Here is a 19,365-nt window from a genome sequence, read left to right as displayed (position 1 = left end):
TTGTTTGTTTGTTTTTTACATCTTTATTGGAGTATAATTGCTTTACAATGGTGTGTTAGTTTCTGCTTTATAACAAAGTGAATCAGTTATACATACACATATGTTCCCATATCTCTTCACTCTTGTGTCTCCCTCCCTCCCACCCTCCCTATCCTAACCCTCTAGGTGGTCACAAAGCACCGAGCTGATCTCCCTGTGCTATGCAGCTGCTTCCCACTAGCTATCTATTTTACGTTTGGTAGTGTATATATGTCCATGCCACTCTCTCACTTTGTCACAGCTTATCCTTCCCCCTCCCCGTATCCTCAAGTCCATTCTCTAGTAGGTCTGTGTCTTTATTCCTGTCTTATCCCTAGGTTCTTCATGACATTTTTTTTCTTAAATTCCATATATATGTGTTAGCATACGCTATATGTCTTTCTCTTTCTGACTTACTTCACTCTGTATGACAGACTCTAGGTCCATCCACCTCATTACAAATAGCTTAATTTCATTTCTTTATATGGCTGAGTAATATTCCATTGTATATATGTGCCACATCTTCTTTATCCATTCAACCGATGATGAACACTTAGGTCCGGGCTATTGTAAATAGAGCTGCAATGAACATTTTGGTACATGACTCTTTTTGAATTATGGGTTTCTCAGGGTATATGCCCAGTAGTGGGATTGCTGGGTCGTATGGCAATTCTATTTTTAGTTTTTTAAGGAACCTCCATACTGTTCTCCATAGTGGCTGTGCCAGTTCACATTCCCACCAGCAGTGCAGGAGTGTTCCCTTTTATCCATACCCTCTCCAGCATTTATTGTTTCTAGATTTTTTGATAATGGCCATTCTGACTGGTGTGAGATGATATCTCATTGTAGTTTTGATTTGCATTTCTCTAATGATTTTTTATGTTGAGCATTCTTTCATGTGTTTGTTGGCAGTCTGTATATCTTCTTTGGGGAAATGTCTATTTAGGTCTTCTGCCCATTTTTGGATTGAGTTGTTTGCTTTTTTGTTATTGAGCCGCATGAGCTGCTTATAAATTTTGGAGATTAATCCTTTGTCATTTGCTTCATTTGCAAATATTTTCTCCCATTCTGAGGGTTGTCTTCTGGTCTTGTTTATGGTTTCCTTTGCTGTGCAAAAGCTTTGAAGTTTCATTAGGTTCCATTTGTTTATTTTTGTTTTTATTTCCATTTCTCTAGGAGGTGGGTCAAAAAGGACCTTGCTGTGATTTATGTCATAGAGTGTTCTGCCTATGTTTTCCTCTAAGAGTTTCATAGTTTCTGGCCTTACATTTAGGTCTTTAATCCATTTTGAGCTTATTTTTGTGTATGGTGTTAGAGAGTGATCTAATCTCATACTTTCACATGTACCTGTCCAGTTTTCCCAGCAGCACTTATTGAAGAGGCCTTCCTTTCTCCACTGTACATTCCTGCCTCCTTTAGCAAAGATAAGGCGACCATAGGTGTGTGGGTTTATCTCTGGGATTTCTACAGCCTTCCATTGATCTATATTTCTGTTTTTGTGCCAGTACCATACTGTCTAGATTACTATAGCTTTGTAGTATAGTATGAAGTCAGGGAGCCTGATTCCTCCAGCTCTATTTTTCGTTCTCAAGATTGCTTTGGCTATTTGGGGTCGTTTGTGTTTTGATACAAATTGTGAATTTTTTCATTCTAGTTCTGTGAAAAAGGCCAGTGGTAGTTTGATAGGGATTGCATTGAATCTGTAGATTGCTTTGGGTAGTAGAGTCATTTTCACAATGTTGATTCTTCCAATCCAAGAACATGGTATATCTCTCCATCTATTTGTATCATCTTTAATTTCTTTCATCAGTGTCTTATAATTTTCTGCACACAGGCCTTTTGTCTCCTTAGGTAGGTTTATTCCTAGATATTTTAGTCTTTTTGTTGCAGTGGTAAATGGGAGTGTTTTCTTGATTTCACTTTCAGATTTTTCATCCTTAGTGTGTAGGAATGCCACAGATTTCTGTGCATTAATTTTGTATCCTGCTACTTTACCAAATTCATTGATTAGCTCTAGTAGTTTTCTGGTAGCATCTTTAGGATTCTCTACGTATAGTATCATGTCATCTGCAAAGAGTGACAGCTTTACTTCTTCTTTTCCAATTTGGATTCCTTTTATTTCCTTTTCTTCTCTGATTGCTGTGGCTAAAACTTCCAAAACTATGTTGAATAATAGTGGTGAGAGTGGGCAACCTCGTCTTTTTCCTGATCTTAGTGGAAATGCTTTCAGTTTTTCACCATTGAGGACGATGTTGGCTGTGGGTTTGTCATATATGGCCTTTATTATGTTGAGGAAGTTCCCTCTATGCCTACTTTCTGCAGGGTTTTTATTATAAATGGGTGTTGAATTTTGTCAAAAGCTTTCTCTGCATCTATTGAGATGATCATATGGTTTTTCTCCTTCAGTTGGGTAATATGGTTTATCACATTGATTGATTTGCATATATTGAAGAATCCTTGCATTCCTGGGATAAACCCCAGTGATCATGGTGTATGATCCTTTTAATGTGCTGTTGGATTCTGTTTGCTAGTATTTTGTTGAGGATATTTGCATCTATGTTCATCAGTGATATTGGCCTGTAATTTTCTTTCTTTGTGACATCCTTGTCTGGTTTTGGAATCAGGTTGATGGTGGCCTCGTAGAATGAGTTTGGGAGTGTTCCTACCTCTGCTATATTTTGGAAGAGTTTGAGAAGGATAGGTGTTAGCTCTTCTCTAAATGTTTGATAGAATTCGCCTGTGAAGCCATCTGGTCCTGGGCTTTTGTTTGTTGGAAGATTTTTAATCACGGTTTCAATTTCAGTGCTTGTGATTGGTCTGTTCATATTTTCTATTTCTTCCTGTTTCAGTCTTGGCAGGTTGTGCCTTTCTAAGAATTTGTCTGTTTCTTCCAGGTTGACCATTTTATTGGCATAGAGTTGCTTGTAGTAATCTCTCATGATCTTTTGTATTTCTGCAGTGTCAGTTGTTACTTCTCCTTTTTCATTTCTAATTCTATGGATTTGAGTCTTCTCCCTTTTTTTGTTGATGAGCCTGGCTAGTGGTTTATCAATTTTGTTTATCTTCTCAAAGAACTTTTAGTTTTAGTTTAAAACTAAACTTTTAGTTTTAGCTTTTAGTTTTATTGATCTTTGCTATCATTTCCTTCATTTCTTTTTCATTTATTTCTGATCTGATCTTTATGATTTCTTTCCTTCTGCTAACTTTGGGTTTTTTTGTTCTTCTTTCTCTAATTGCTTGAGGTGCAAGGTTAGGTTGTTTATTCGAGATGTTTCCTGTTTCTTAAGGTGGGATTGTATTGCTATAAACTTCCCTCTTAGAACTGCTTTTGCTGCATCCCATAGGTTTTGGGTCATTGTGTCTCCATTGTAATTTGTTTCTAGGTATTTTTTGATTTCCTCTTTGATTTCTTCAGTGATCACTTCGTTATTAAGTAGTGTATTGTTTAGCCTCCATGTGTTTGTATTTTTTACAGATCTTTTCCTGTAATTGATATCTAGTCTCATAGTGTTGTGGTTGGAAAAGATACTTGATACAATTTCAATTTTCTAAAATTTACCAAGGCTTGATTTGTGACCCAGGATATGATCTATCCTGGAGAATGTTCCATGAGCACTTGAGAAAAATGTGTATTCTGTTGTTTTTGGATGGAATGTCCTATAAATATCAATTAAGTCCATCTTGTTTAATGTATCATTTAAAGCTTGTGTTTCCTTATTAATTTTCATTTTGGATGATCTGTCCATTGGTGAAAGTGGGGTGTTAAAGTCTCCTACTATGAATATGTTACTGTTGATTTCCCCTTTTATGGCTGTTAGTATTTGCCTTTTGTATTGAGGTGCTCCTATGTTGGGTGCATAAATATTTACAATTGTTATATCTTCTTCTTGGATTGATCCCCTGATCATTATGCAGTGTCCTTCTTTGTCTCTTGTAATAGTCTTTATTTTAAAGTCTATTTTGTCTGATATGAGAATTGCTACTCCAGCTTTCTTTTGGTTTCCATTTGCATGGAATATCTTTTTCTATCCCCTTACTTTCAGTCTGTATGTGTCTCTATGTCTGAAGTGGGTCTTTTGTAGACAGTATATATATGGGTCTTGTTTTTGTATCCATTCATCCAATCTGTGTCTTTTGGTGGGAGCATTTAGTCCTTTTACATTTAAGGTAATTATCGATATGTATGTTCCTATTCCCATTTTCTTAATTGTTTTGTGTTTGTTATTGTAGGTCTTTTCCTTCTCTTGTGTTTCTTGCCTAGAGAAGTTCATTTAGCATTTGTTGTAAAGCTGGTTTGGTGGTGCTGAACTCTCTCAGCTTTTGCTTCTCTGTAAAGGTTTTAATTGCTCCATCAAATCTGAATGAGATCCTTGCTGGGTAGAGTAATCTTGGTTGCAGGTTTTTCTCCTTCATCACTTTAAATATGTCCTGCCAGTCCCTTCTGGCTTGCAGAGTTTCTGCTGAAAGATCAGCTGTTAACCTTATGGGGATTCCCTTGTGTGCTATTTGTTCTGTTTCGCTTGCTGCTTTTAATATGTTTTCTTTGTATTTAATTTTTAACAGTTTGATTAATATGTGTCCTTGCATGTTTCTCCTTGGATTTATCCTGTATGGGACTCTCTGTGCTTCCTGGACTTGATTAACTATGTCCTTTCCCACATTAGGGAAGTTTTCAACTCTAACCACTTCAAATATTTTCTCAGTCCCTTTCTTTTTCTCTTCTTCTTCTGGAACCCCTATAATTCGAATGTTGGTGCATTTCATGTTGTCCCAGAGGTCTCTGAGAATGTCCTCAGTTCTTTTCATTCTTTTATCTTTATTCTGCTCTGCAGTAGTTATTTCCACTATTTTATCTTCCAGGTCACTTATCCATTCTTCTGCCTCAGTTATTTTGCTATTGATCCCATCTAGAGTATTTTTAATTTCATTTTTTGTGTTATTCATCACTGCTTGTTTCATCTTTAGTTCTTCTAGGTCCTTGTTAAATGTTTCTTGCATTTTGTCTATTCTATTTCCAAGATTTTGGATCATCTTTAGTATCATTATTCTGAATTCTTTTTCAGGTAGACTGCCTATTTCCTCTTCATTTGTTAGGTCTGGTGGGTTTTTACCTTGCTCCTTCAACTGCTGTGTGTTTTTCTGTCTTCTCATTTTGCTTATCTTACTGTGTTTGGAGTCTCCTTTTTTGCAGGCTGCAGGTTCGTAGTTCCCGTTGTTTTTGGTGTCTGTCCCCAGTGGCTAAGGTTGGTTCAGTGGGTTGTGTAGGTTTCCTGGTGGAGGGGACTGTTGCCCGTGTTCTGGTGGATGAGACTGGATCTTGTCTTTCTGGTGGGCAGGTCCACGTCTGGTGGTGTGTTTTGGGGAGTCTGTGGATTTATTATGATTTCAGGCAGCCTCTCTACTAGTGGGTGGGGTTGTGTTCCTGTCTTGCTAGTTGTTTGGCATAGGGTGTCCAGCACTGTAGCTTGCTGGTCGTTGAGTGAAGCTGGGTGCTGGTGTTGAGATGGAGCTCTCTGGGAGATTTTCGCCATTTGATAATATGTGGAGCTGGGAGGTCTCTTGTGGACCAGTGTCCTGAAGTTGGCTCTCCCACCTCAGAGGCACAGCACTGACTTCTGGCTGCAGCACCAAGAGCCTTTCATCCACATGGATTCGAATAAAAGCAAGAAAAAGTAGAAAGAAAGAAAGAAAGAAAGAAAGAAAGAAAGAAAGAAAGAAAGAAAGAAAGAAAGAAAGAAAGAAAGAAAGAAAGAAAGAAAGAAAGGAAGGAAGGAAGGAAGGAAGAAAGAAGGAAAGAAGGAAAGAAAGAAAGGAGGGAGGAGGGAGGGAGGGAGGGAGGAAGGAAGGAAGGAGGGAAGGAAGGAAAGGAAGAAAGAAAGAAGATAAAATAAAATAAAGATAAAATAAAATAAAGTTATTAAAATAATTATTATGAAAAAAAATTTTTTTAAAGAAAAAAAAAAGACCAAAAGCAAAAAACCAAGCAAAACCAAAACCAAACCAAAACAAAACAAAAGGACGGATAGAACCCTAGGACAAATGGTGGAAGCAAAGCTATACAGACAAAATCTCACACAGAAGCATAAACTTACACACTCACAAAAGGAGGAAAAGGGGAAAAAATAATAAATCTTCCTCTCAAAGTCCACCTCCTCAAATTGGGATGATTCGTTGTCTATTCATGTATTCCACAGATGCAGGGTACATCAAGTTGATTGTGGAGCTTTAATCCGCTGCTTCTGAGGCTGCTGGGAGAGATTTCCCTTTCTCTTCTTTGTTCTCACAGCTCCCGGGGCTCAGCTTTGGATTTGGCCCCACCTCTGCGTGTAGGTTGCCGGTGGGCGTCTGTTCTCCGCTCAGACAGGACGGGGTTAAAGGAGCAGCTGATTCAGGGGCTCTGGCTCACTCAGGTCGGGGGGAGGCAGGGGCACGGAGTGCGGGGCGAGGCTGTGGTGGCAGAGGCCGGTGTGACTTTGCACCAGCCTGAGGCTCGCCGTGCGTTCTCCCGGGGAAGTTGTCCCTGGATCCCGGGACCCTGGCAGTGGTGGGTTGCACAGGCTCCCCGGAAGTGGGGTGTGGATAGTGACCTGTGCTCGCACACGGGCTTCTTGGTGGCTGCAGCAGCAGCCTTAGCGTCTCATGCCCCTCTCTGGGGTCAGCGCTTTTAGCCATGGCTCGCGCCCATCTCTGGAGTTCCTTTAAGCAGTGCTGTTAATCCCCTCTCCTCGCGCACCAGGAAACAAAGAGGCAAGAAAAAGTCTCTTGCCTCTTCGGGAGGTCCAGACTTTTCCCCGGACTCCCTCCCGGCCAGCCGTGGTGCACTAACCCCTTCAGGCTATGTTCACGCCGCCAACCCCAGTCCTCTCCCTGCGCTCCGACCAAAGCCCGAGCCTCAGCTCGCAGCCCCCGCCCGCCCCGGCGGGTGAGCAGACAAGCCTCTCGGGCTGGTGAGTGCCAGTCGGCACCGATCCTCTGTGCGGGAATCTCTCTGCTTTGCCCTCTGCACCCCTGTGGCTGTGCTCTCCTCCGCGGCTCCGAAGCTCCCCCCTCCGCCACCCGCAGTCTCTGCCCGCGAAGGGGCTTCCTAGTGTGTGGAAACGTTTCCTCCTTCACAGCTCCCTCCCACTGGCGCAGGTCCTGTCCCTATCCTTTTGTCTCTGTTTATTCTTTTTTCTTTTGCCCTACCCAGGTACGTGGGGAGTTTCTTGCCTTTTGGGAGGTCTGAGGTCTTCTGCCAGCGTTCAGTAGGTGTTCTGTACGAGTTGTTCCACGTGTAGATCGTCCTCTGTGTTCTTGTTTGTTACTATTTTTTTGTTGGACAACCCAGATCAACTTAATCAAGATTCAATTAACCAAGGGATATAGTACAAGACCTTTTCCCCCATGATTTCATCCTAATTGTTTTTGGGTTATTCCCAGTGTTTCTATACGATAAGAGCGTACTAGCTCCTCATAAAGAAATGGAAAATAAATTCTCTTCTCACTAGTTCTTCTTTCTTTTTTGGTTTTACCTGTCCAGTTCCCCAAACCATTAACTTTCCATATCGTACTTCTAATTCTAACCTATCCCAGCCCTGATTCCCATAACAAGTAGGAGACCTGAAGAACCACTCGGGAAGGAGGGGGCACTGGCATCGGTGTGGGTGCCAGATCCTTCGTTCCAGAGGGTGCTCTCTGTGGTGGGTTTATGGCTGGCTGCCCCTTCCTGCGTTCCGCCTGCTCTGCTCTGCCTCACGACTCCCGTTAGTGACCATTCCTGGTGGGAGACGAAGGGATGGCAGGAACTACTGCTGAATACACCCTCCTGCACATCCCCAAGCTGCCAGCTTCCCACCCCCTCCCCCCCCCCACCCCAGGCTGTCTCGGCTGCTTCTGCTGTTGTGTAGTGGGGGTAGTGGCTAAGAGGGCCGGGTCTGGAGTTGCAGGTTCGAATCCTGCTTCCTGCACTACCTGGGCAAATTATTTAACCTCTCTGCATCTCAGTCTAATCACCAGTGAAACAGAGCTGGCAATAATAATCTACCCTGTAGGGTTGTTGTCGGGATTCAATGTGTTTAGGACAAAGCTCAGCATATACTAATTTAGCAAGTGTGAGGTCTTCTTGTTGGGTGCCAGGCAAGCATTGTACTCAACACGTCTACATATTTTTTCCCCTTAAAAATTCAATTGTCTTTGAGGTGCCTGAACTCTAGCATGCTGGGAATCTGCCATGGATTTCCTTATAAACTAACAGGAGTGGAATAGAGGGGTTTTAAGAAGCTGGTGTAGGGGCTTCCCTGGTGGTGCAGTGGTTAAGAATCCACCGGCCAATGCAGGGGATAGGGGTTCGAGCCCTGGTCCGGGAAGATCCCACATGTTGCGGAGCAGCTAAGCCCGTGCGCCACAACTACTGAGCCTGCGCTCTAGAGCCCGCAAGCCACAACTACTGAGCCCATGTGCTGCAACTACTGAAGCCCATTTGCCTAGAGCCTGTGCTCTGCAACAAGAGAGCCACTGCAGTGAGAAGCCCTGGCACCACAATGAAGAATAGCCCCTGCTCACTGCAACTAGAGAAAGCCTGTGTGTAGCAACGAAGACTCAATGCAGCCAAAAATAAAAAAGTTAAAAAAAAAAAAAGAAGCTTATGTAAAACCATGTAGAATTTAACAGCATAGTGGCATTGTGGGAAGATCATGAACTTTCCTTCAGTTAGAACCCAGTGTGTGTGCCATGTCCAGTGCTTATGGGTTTTACTCTGGGCAAGTAGCTAACCTGTGTGAGCCTCATGTATAAAACGGGAGTGTTAATTTCTCCCCACAGGGTGATTGCTTGAATGGTTAAATGAGAAAAGCCGTGTTAGGCTCTAAGCAAACCATTTTGACATAGTAGAGCCTCAGCAAATATTAGACCCCTTCCTGCCTGTTTTGACTAGATTTCACATTGTTTTGAGCCAGGTTAGAATCTTAGGTTTCATATATCAGTCCTGGAACCATAAGAAAATCAGCAAGTGACGCATATACATGCATAGTAGATGGTGATGCTAATTCTTTTTTTTGTTTTTGCTAATTTTCTTTTTCTTTCTTTTTTTAACAGACAACTGGATATGGCCAAGAGGGAAAGTTTAGTGGACCCCTGGAGCCCATGACCTTTTCTATTTTTGAAGGCCAAGGACCGAGTCAAATCATATTCCAGGTAACGGCTACTCTTGATCACTGTCATCTTGATTTTGCAGGCTCTCTCTTTTACTCCTTTATCTACTGTACACCCAGAAATAAAATATAGGCATAGTAGATCTCATTATCAAGAATGATTTCAGAAGCTAAGTTAAACACAGAGATGAGTGGCTTCAGTGTTATAAGACGTTGTACCTAACTTCCTCATTCGGACTTCCTCAGTGGTGTCTGGGGCAAGTACTCCCATCTCTGGGGCGGGGATCTTGGTGCCCGTAGACTCTGCCTCTTCCCCCAGGTGGGAAGGGAACCTGTCTCTGGAGTGACATGGCCATCTGAGTATCTGTCTGTTCAATGAGCTGGCTGCTTGAAGCATTTGAAGATGCGGGTTCTCTGGGTTACTGCTGGAATGGCCTGCTTTCCTCACCGCCTCCTCTGAGCCCATCCCTGGGCCCTCACCCATGGGTTAGACAAGGCACAGTGGGAGGCAGTCATCTCATTTAGTTAGTTAACTGAGAAAGCATCGGGTTGAGGAGTGGACTGCAAGAGACTTCAGCTTTAAGGGCCCTGAGATAATCCCGGAAATGTAATGGAGAGAGGGAGAAAAACATACTACTGCATGGACCAGAAATCCCCTGGGGAAGCCTGCTTGGCCTTGGAGTGGCTGAGGGTGCTTTGATGAGCCTCTGGGTGGGCCCATGATCTCCCATCCCATGCACTGGGGGAGCGACAGAGGGTTGCTAAACTACCATCTAAGGTGGATGCCTTCTGTTAACTGTCCAAGCATTTGTTTCGGCAGTTCCCGTCCACAGAGGAGAGACTGAAAGCTGCCTCATGCCACCTTCTGTCATTTGGTACCAAAGTAGTGCAAAGGGGCTCCATAGTACAAGCTGTTGGGGGTGCACGTGTATCTCTGTGCCCCGCTGTGGGTATTTTAGAGGCTTTGACCTCTCCAGTCAGGGAAGCCGGCACTGAGCGACGAGCAAATGCTTTGAGAGCTGGAGGCTAATAAGAGAAGAGTGTTCCAGCAAAGGCACAGCTTGGACACCTGCCCTGTGCTGGGAGAGGGCAGGGCATGCCCCGAGTTTCGGCAGAAGGCCAGCAGAGAGCCTAAAGAAGAAGGTAGGAGAGGAGGCTGCAGGGACAGGAAGGGCCCTGACGTCTAAGGCTCTTAGATTTTCTCCTCAAAGCAGCGGGCCTGAATCAAGTTTCCATTCAGGGCTACAAACTGGAGGGGGGCGGGAAACGGAAGAGGTTGCAAAGGAACTGGTTGGGAGTCTATGGCAGGGCTCACACAAGAGGTGATCTCGTTAACTAACTTTCCCTCCCTTGCCAGGGAGCACTTAGTTATAGATATCTTGTTTATATTTAAAAAATTCTGTTCAAGATGTAGAGAACAAACATATGGGCACCAAGGTGGGAAAGGGGGGATGGGATGAATTGAGAGATTGGGATTGACATATATACACAGATATGTATAAAATAGATAACTGATGAGAACCTACTGTATAGCATAGGGAACTCCACTTCGCTGTACAGTAGAAACTAACACAACATTGTAGAACAACTATACTCCAATAAAAAAACATTCTGTTCATTTGTGTGTTTTTATGCTTCATAAGCTGGTAAGAATGCTGTGGGATAGGCACACGTTCATCTCTTTTTTGGAATTTGATATATTTGTATTTATTTATTTATTTTTATTGGGGTATATTTGCTTTACAATATTGCATTAATTTCTGCTGTACAACAGAGTGAATCAGCTATACGTATACATATATCCCCTCCCTCTTGGACCTCCCCCTCCCATCCCACCCATCTAGGTCACAACAGAGCACCGGGCTGAGCTCCCTGCGCTATATAGCAGGCTCCCCACTAGCTATCTGTTTTACACATGGTAGTGTATATATGTCATTCCCAATCTCCCAATTCATCCCACCCCCTACGCCCCCGCCCCGTGTCCACACGTCAGTTCTCTATGTCTGTGTCTCTATTCCTGTGTTGCGAATAGGTTCATCTGTACCGTTTTTCTAAATTCCACATATATGCGTTAAGATACAATCTTAATTTTTCTCTTTCTGATTTACTTCACTCTGTATAACAGACTCTAGGTCCATCCACGTCTCTACAAATGACCCAATTTCGTTCCTGATGGTGCCTATTGTTATAAGGCACTATGCTGGGTACTGAGGATACAAGATGACCCCAACACCATCCCTGCCCCCGCTGAGCTCATAGGGTAGTAGAAGGAGGCTAACAAGTAAGCAAACAATGTAGTGAAGGGTTCTGATTGGAGTCTGGTGGGCTGCAGAGGGAACCAAGCGAAGATGGAGAAAGAGTGCTCGATTTTAAGTGTGGGCGGTAGTGGTTGAACAGAAAAGGTTTCACTGACCCCTCAGCTGAGTATTTAAAGTTGAACAGGCACTCACACACAGAAAGCAGGCCCTGGATACAGTATGGGAAAAAGCACGGGGGTGTGCAAATCAACAAGAGAATGAAAGATAACAGGTGGTTTAGGGTGTGCAAAGGCGAGGCTGCTGAGGTCGGGTGGTGGGGATGGGTGTCCAGACCGGCCCTTTAACCTGTGGTAGGCTGCAGGGCACCTGTGGAGGGTTAAAGAAGGTGTGACAGAATTAGACTGTGCTTGCACAGACCTACTCTGTGATCACTGTAAGTGTGGGATGAAGGGGGTGAGCCTAGAGGTGGGAAGGCTCTTGGGACAGTTTGCCATAGACCAGTGGCAAGCGGTGGAGGCCTGGTTTAAGTAAGTATAAAGGGGGAATGGAGGGAAGGAGAGGGGTGGGAGCAATGCAAGGAAGTCACACCTTCTGGGGTTGGTGACTGAATGAGTGCAGTGGGAGAGAGGAGGTGTTTAGGGTAACTCTGAGGCCTCTGGCTTGCTTCACTGGCTGGTTAGTGGTGTCATTCAGAGAGAGAGAGAGAGAGAGAGAGAGAGGAAAGGAGAGAGAGAAGGAGGGGAGGGGAGGGAAGATTTATGGGAAAGTCAGTAAATAAGTGTTAGGCCTATTGAATTTAAGGTAATATGTGGGGTTAGCTAGGTGGAGATGTTGAGGAGACAGTGGCCATGTGGGTCTGGAGATACAGACTGGGGAGCCTTCCTCACACAGGTGCTAACCCAGTGCTTGGGTGTGAAAGTCCATCTGTAGTAAGTATCTCAACAGCCCACAAGGGCCAGATAAGTGATGAATGATGCTATCTTGGGATAAGACAGGCAGTGGCAAAAAACAGATGTAGAAAAACCCCCAACTGTGCAAATGTGAAATTAACAGTCTTCTGATACTTGGCTCCAGCATGTGGGACACAGGGAATAGTGGGGACTGTGACAAACTGAGGGTACCTCAAAAAGTATAGCCTTAATTCAATTCCAAATGATTTCACAAGTCAGAATTTGTGTACAGTATTACTGGATTCTATAGTTTTTCCACAAAAGTCAGAAATTTTTATATTTATGTAAAATTTCCCGATCTAAGAATATTGGCACAGTAAAAAAAGTCATCTTATAATCTAAGCAAAATGTACTTGTGGGCCAGAGAGTCTGTGGTTACTTCTGCAACCTCTGTTTGAGGAGACTCTTGAGCAGAAGGGAGTAGATGTTCTGTGAGTACAGGTCCACGTGCCACTGAACAGAATCAGAACTGTACCTAGAGGCAATGTCCAGCTAACAAACGTCACACACCTGGAAACTGCTTCATAGGATCCTTCTGCAGTCTCTCAGGAGCCCAGCCAGTAAAATCATTCCTTGGGTTACTCCACTTCTTTTTCTGTTCTTTTTCCATTAGCCACACTACAAAGCTTGTCTCTTCTTAACAGAAAATGATAGCCCAACTGCCATGGCTGAATGCTTCTTGTTTATCGGTGTGTGTGTTGGAGTGGAGGAGTGTAGGCAACGAAGGGGATTTCCTTCTAGAATCTCAGAGTCTTTGTTCTAGAAAAGACCTTAGAGACTTTTTGTACCAACTGCTTGTTTTACAGATAGGGAAACTGAGGCTTAAATAAGTTAATGGCATAACTGATATTAGAACACTGATATTCTCATTTTCTAGTCAAGCATATCATGCTACTTAACACCATATACAAAAATTAACTCAAGGGCTTCCCTGGTGGCACAGTGGTTGAGAGTCCACCTGCCGATGCAGGGGACACGGGTTCGTGCCCCAGTCCGGGAGGATCCCACATGCCGCGGAGCGGCTGTGCCCGTGAGCCATGGCTGCTGAGCCCGCGCGTCCGGAGCCTGTGCTCCGCAACGGGAGAGGCCACAACAGTGAGAGGCCCGTGTACCGCAAAAAAAAAAAAGAAAAAAGGTAGAAGACCTGAATAGACATTTTTCCAAAGAGGACATGTAAAAGGCCAACGGGCACATGAAAAGATGTTCAACATTGTTAATCATCAGAGAAATGCAAGTTAAAACCACAATGAGATGTCACCTCACACCTGTCAAATGGCTATCACTAAAAAGAACACAAATAATAAACGTTGGTGAGGAGAAAAGGGAACCTTCATGCACTGTTGGTGGGAGTGTAAATTGGTGTAGCCAAGGAAAACAGTGTGGAGCTTTCTCAAAAAACTAGAAATAGAACTACCATATGACCCAGCAATTCCACTCCTGGGGTATATATCTGAAAAAAATGAAAATACTAATTTGAAAAGATACATTCACCCCAATATTCATAGTAGTAGTATTTACAGTTGCCAAGATATGGAAGCAACCTAAGTGTCCATCGGATAAAGAAGATGTAATCTGTCTATCTATCTATCTGTGTATCTATGTGCACACACACACACACACAATGAAATACTACTCAGCATAAAAAAGAGTGAAGTTGTGCCATTTGCAACAACATAGATAGACCTGGAGGGTATTACGCTTAGTGAAATAAGTCAGACAGAGAAAGACAGATACTGCATGACGTCACTTACATGTGGAATCTAAAATAAAACTAACTAGTGAATATAACAAAAAAGAAAAGACAGCTACAGAAAACAAACTGGTTGTTACCAGTGGGGGGAGTGCAGGCGAGAGGGGCAAGTTAGGAGTAGGGGATTAAGAGGTAGAAACCATTATGTATAAAATAAATAAGCTACAAGGACGTCTTGTACAACACAGGGAATACAGCCAGTATTTTGTAGTAACTATTCGTGGAATATAACCTTTAAACATTGTGAATCACTATGTTGTACACCTATAATTTATGTAGTATTGTACATCAACTATATTTCAATTTAAAAAAAGGCCAAAATAAAAGGTAGGTTACATAGCAAAAAAATAAAGTAAAACCTGGCATATACAAAAAAAAAAAAAAAAAAATAGAATACTGTGCTCTCTCCATCTTCTTATGTGGAAATGATGTGGAAAACCCAGCCTTGGTAAGAAGTACTTTGAGTTCTTTATTACAGTGGTGGGAAGGAGTTGTCCCAGTTCCCTCATCTGTATTCCTTGAAATATTCTTACCTGAAGTCAGGGAGGAACAAAGCAAGCTTTCTGCCCCATGAGGTTGATCCTTGGGTTATTAACATGTCCTCCAAAAAAAAAAGAAAGAAAGAAAGAAAGAAAAAAGAACTAAACACCTATAGACCTGTCTCACTGAGGATTTTCAACTATCCCCAGCTCTGTACTCTCAGGGGCTTCTAGATCTAAGGATAGTATGATACATATCTCAGATAGGTAATTACTTTTCTTCTTCTTTTTTTTTTTTTGCTTCAAAGGAGTAATGTTATTTTATAATTCTCCCCATTTATTAGTTGCTTAGTACTTGATTTTTAAAAGTGCACATTAAAAAAAATGAGAGTTGAATGACTTCGGAATAAAGAGGTCAGGAATACCAAATAAATTGAGTCCGTTTTTAGTTTTGTTCATGATAATTAAAGATGATTCAGCAACGATGGCCATTTTACGCAGCTCATTCAGGAGGGCTTCTAGTACATGCAAGTGCATGCACTTGATACAGAGGAGGATTTCATGAAGTTTCAGTGACGACTAGAAATATCATAAGGTGACTATGGACAATCTATAAACACCTGTTGTTGTCACTGGACAGAGAAGGCGTCCAGTTTTCCAATTCACAGCTGGAACCAAGCTCTCGGATCTTCCACTCGTCTTCACTGGCCAAAAGAAAACTTTGTAATGGCTGATATTTTTTCCTTACAATTTCAATGAAGCCTTAGATTGGATCACATGAAAATGCCTCCGCGTATCTTCCAGAACTCCCCAATACCTTCCTTAATAGCATATTCAACACAGTTCTTGCACTCTTGGGGTGTAAATCCAATTAATGCTCTCCCTGTAGTACCAATTCCCTGATCACTTGTCAATGTTTTAATTTGAGCTTCTATGTAATAAGGAGATACATAATAAAAATGGTCCCCAAGGACACTGTAAGCCATGTATTGAGAGCCTTCTGAGGTTTCTGTAACTTCTTGATCTTCAAAACTCTCTACATTGCAAGCTATCTCCATTTTCCTTTCGTGAGGAAAAGCCATCGTTTGGACGCCCTTCAGTCCATTCACATTTGAGCCCCGAATGGCACTAGCGATCTCTTTTCCCAGAGCCAAGTCTTGAGATCATCTTTGGTAACATTGCAGTTCATCACATACGGGCTAGAAAGTTTGCTTCTCAGTTTGCGGTTTCGCTCAGCTCCTGCCTCCCGCAGATTGGCTCTCGTCTGCTCTAGCGGCAGCATGAATCTCCTCACTGCAAAGCTGAAATTCCAATTTTGTTCCAACGCAACTGTCACAACACCCTGAAGCAAGCTGTTAAACCACATCTTCGGGCAGGTGCAGCTCCCAGGTTAGGTTTAAGAACACTGAAATCCCTCCTTGTGAACCAGCCCAGTTGCTTCCTTCTCTGGACAAGAGTGTGCTTCTCAGGCAGGTCAGCCTCACCAAAGAGAAACACACTGCAGCCAGGAACACGTTGGACCAGATTCTCAGCAAGGCTTCTAGCCACAGCTCCACACTCTTCCACTCCAACACCAGAGAGAGGGTAAATGGGAATCGAGTCCATTGCTCCCAGGCAAGGATGGATCCCCTCTTGCACCTTCATATCAATTGACTGGAAGGCCTCCAGGCAGGCAGCCAGAATGGAATTGCGTAACTCAGCAAGAGAAGCTGCTATTGTAATGTCTTATGTATTGCACTTTTTTTTTTTTTTTTTTTTTTTGCGGTACGCGGGCCTCTCACTGTTGTGGCCTCTCCCATTGCGGAGCACAGGCTCCGGACGCGCAGGCTCAGCGGCCATGGCTCACGGGCCCAGCCGCTCCGCGGCATGTGGGATCCTCCCGGACCAGGGCATGAACCCGTGTCCCCTGCATCGGCAGGTGGACTCTCAACCACTGCGCCACCAGGGAAGCCCTGTTGCACTCTTGATCAGAAAATATATTGAGCACTGATACCTCAGGATGTTTCTGTCCATCTTTTTTCAAGAAAAGCTGCTTTCGCTGCGTTCTCAACAATGTATTTTCTTCTGGCTTCTGAAATGTTTCATAAACAGGCAGCCAAACGGAGCCCCAGTCTGTGTCCTGCGCACACACCACCGTTAGCACTTTTAGGGCGGCAGAGGCTCTCCGGGGAGGTCGTAGTGCGAGGTCTGGACAGACACCGGCGCTGGGACCCCCTGCGCGGTCCCGCCCAGGTTCTGGTGTGGAGTGGCCCAGACCCACGTGGGCCGAAGGGTAACCAGAGGGACTCGCTGAGGGCCCCGGGAGACTCCAGCAGGGGGATCAGCGTCCGCGGGCGGCGGGGCCCGAAGCGAGGGGCGGCCGGCGGCGGCGCTGCCCCAGGCCCGCCTCCAGCCTGCGACCACGCCGGCCGCTCCGCGGTTTGGGGGGACGCGCCTGCGGAGGCGGAGGACGTCGCTGTAGAATGGCCTCTGTTTTCTTTGTAATGTGTGAGATATAGCTTATATATCATAAGATCTACCCTTTTGTTTTTGTGTTTTTGTTTGTTTTTGTTTTTGCGTACGCGGGCCTCTCACTGTTGTGGCCTCTCCCATTGCGGAGCACAGGCTCCGGACGCGCAGGCTCAGCGGCCATGGCTCACGGGCCCAGCCGCTCCGCGGCACGTGGGATCTTCCCGCACCGGGGCACGAACCCGTGTCCCCTGCATCGGCAGGCGGACTCTCAACCACTGCGCCACCAGGGAAGCCCTACCCTTTTAAAATGTCCAATTCAGTGGTTTTTAATATGTCACAAAAATGTACAACCACCACCACTATCTGATCCCAGAACACTTTCACCAGCCTCAAAGAAACCCTGTACCAACTAGCAGTCACCCCCTATTCTCCTCTCCTCCCAGCCCCTGGCAAACACTAATCGACTTGCAGTCTCTAGAGATTTCCTTTATAGACATAAATGGAATCATGTAACATGTGACCTTTTGTGTATAATTTCTTTTACTTAGCATAATGTTTTCAAGGTTCATCCATATTGTAGCAGGTATTAGTACTTTTTTCCTTTTTTATGGCTGATTAATATCCCATTGTATGAATATAATACATTTTGAATATCCAGTTATCATTTAATGGACATTTATGGCTATTATAAATAATGCTATTATGGACATTCATGTACAATTTTTGTGAGGATATGTGTTTTCCATTCTCTTGGATATATACCTAGGAGTAAAATTTCTGGGACATAGTTAATTCACTTTTTAACTTTTTAAATAACTGCAAATCTGTTCTGCAAAACAACTGAACCATTTTACATTCCCACCAGCATTGTATAAGTGTTCTGATTTCTCCACATCCTTGCCAACACTTGTTACTTATCTGTTTCTTTATTGTATTGATAGCTATCCTAGTGGAGTAAAGTGATATTTCTCTGTGGTTTGGGTTTGCATTTCCCTAATGACTAATGTTAATATCTTTTAATGTACTTATTGGCTATTTGTATATCTTCTTTGGAGAACTGTCTGTTCAAATCCTTTACCTCTTTTTAAATTGAATTATTTGTCTTTTTATTGTTGTAAGAGCTCTTTATATATTCTGCATAAAGTTCCTTATCATACACATGATTTGCATATATTTTCTCTCATTCTATAGGTTACTTTTCACTTTCTTGATAGTTCATTTGAAGCACAAAAGCTTTTAATTTTGATGAAGTTCAATTTATTTTCTTTTTTGTTTGTGCTTTTGCTATAGCATCTAAAAAACTCTTGCCTCAGCCAGAGTCACAAAGATTTATCTTCTCAGTTTTATAGTATTAACTCTTAACATTTATGCCTTTGGTCTATTTTTAGTTAATTTTTGTGCATGATAGGAGAGGTAGGGATCTAACTTCATTCTTTTGCATGTGGATATCCAGTTGTTCCAGCACCATTTGTTGAAAACACTATTTTTTCCCCATTGAATTATCTTAGCACCTTTGTCAGAAATTAATTTGACCATAAATACAAAAGTTTATTTCTGTACTCCTGATTTTGAATCCATTGATCTATATGTCTCTCCTTATGCCAGTGCCACACTCTCTAGAATACTGTAGCTTTGTAGAAAATTTTGAAATCAGGCAGTGTTAAGTCTCCCACCTTTGTTCTTCTTTTTCAAGATTGTTTTGGTTATTCTGGGCCTTATACATTTTTATATAAACTTTAGGATCATCGTGTCAATTCTACAAACAAGACAAAATAATTTTGATAGGGATTGTGTTGAATTAGTATCTCAACTTGGAGAATAGTACTATCTTAACAATATTAAGTTTTTCAAGTTTTGAGCACGTGATGTTTTTTCCATTTATTTAGATCTTCTTTAATTTCTTTCAACAATGTTTCATAGTTTTCAGTTTACAAATCTTGTATCTCTTTGGTTAAATTTATTCTGAAGTATGTTATTCCTTTTAATCCTACTGTAAATGGAATTGTTTTCTTAACATCATTTTCAGATTTCTTTTTGCTAGTGTATAGAAATACAGTTGATTTTTTTTTTTGTATATTGATCTTTTATCTTGCAACCTTACTGGACTTGTTTATTTGCTGAAAAACTTTTTTATATTCCTTAGGATTTTCCATATGTAAGATCATGTCATCTGTGAATAGAGATACTTTTACTCATTTCTTTCCAATCTGGATGACTTTTATTTCTTTCTCTTGCCTAGGATCTCAAGTACAATGTTATATAGAAGTGACAAGATTGGGCATCATTATCTTGTTCCTGATCACATAGGGAAAGCTTTCAGTCTTTCACCAT

The 19,365-nt window shown here is 42.7% G+C and overlaps 1 protein-coding gene across 1 annotated transcript in view; it reads left to right on the top strand.

The window, feature by feature from the left end:
* The window catches only part of CDH17 (cadherin 17), a 106,629-nt gene that overhangs the window by 22,816 nt on the left and 64,448 nt on the right, over positions 1-19,365 (top strand). The window contains exon 3 of the mRNA XM_049700238.1: positions 9,091-9,189. Within this exon, the coding sequence (XP_049556195.1) occupies positions 9,091-9,189 (99 nt within the window). The remainder of the gene's footprint in view (positions 1-9,090; positions 9,190-19,365) is intronic.

Source organism: Orcinus orca, chromosome 17 (assembly GCF_937001465.1).
Source record: "Orcinus orca chromosome 17, mOrcOrc1.1, whole genome shotgun sequence".
NCBI lineage: Eukaryota > Metazoa > Chordata > Mammalia > Artiodactyla > Delphinidae > Orcinus > Orcinus orca.
This window is presented reverse-complemented; position numbering and strand designations above follow the sequence as displayed.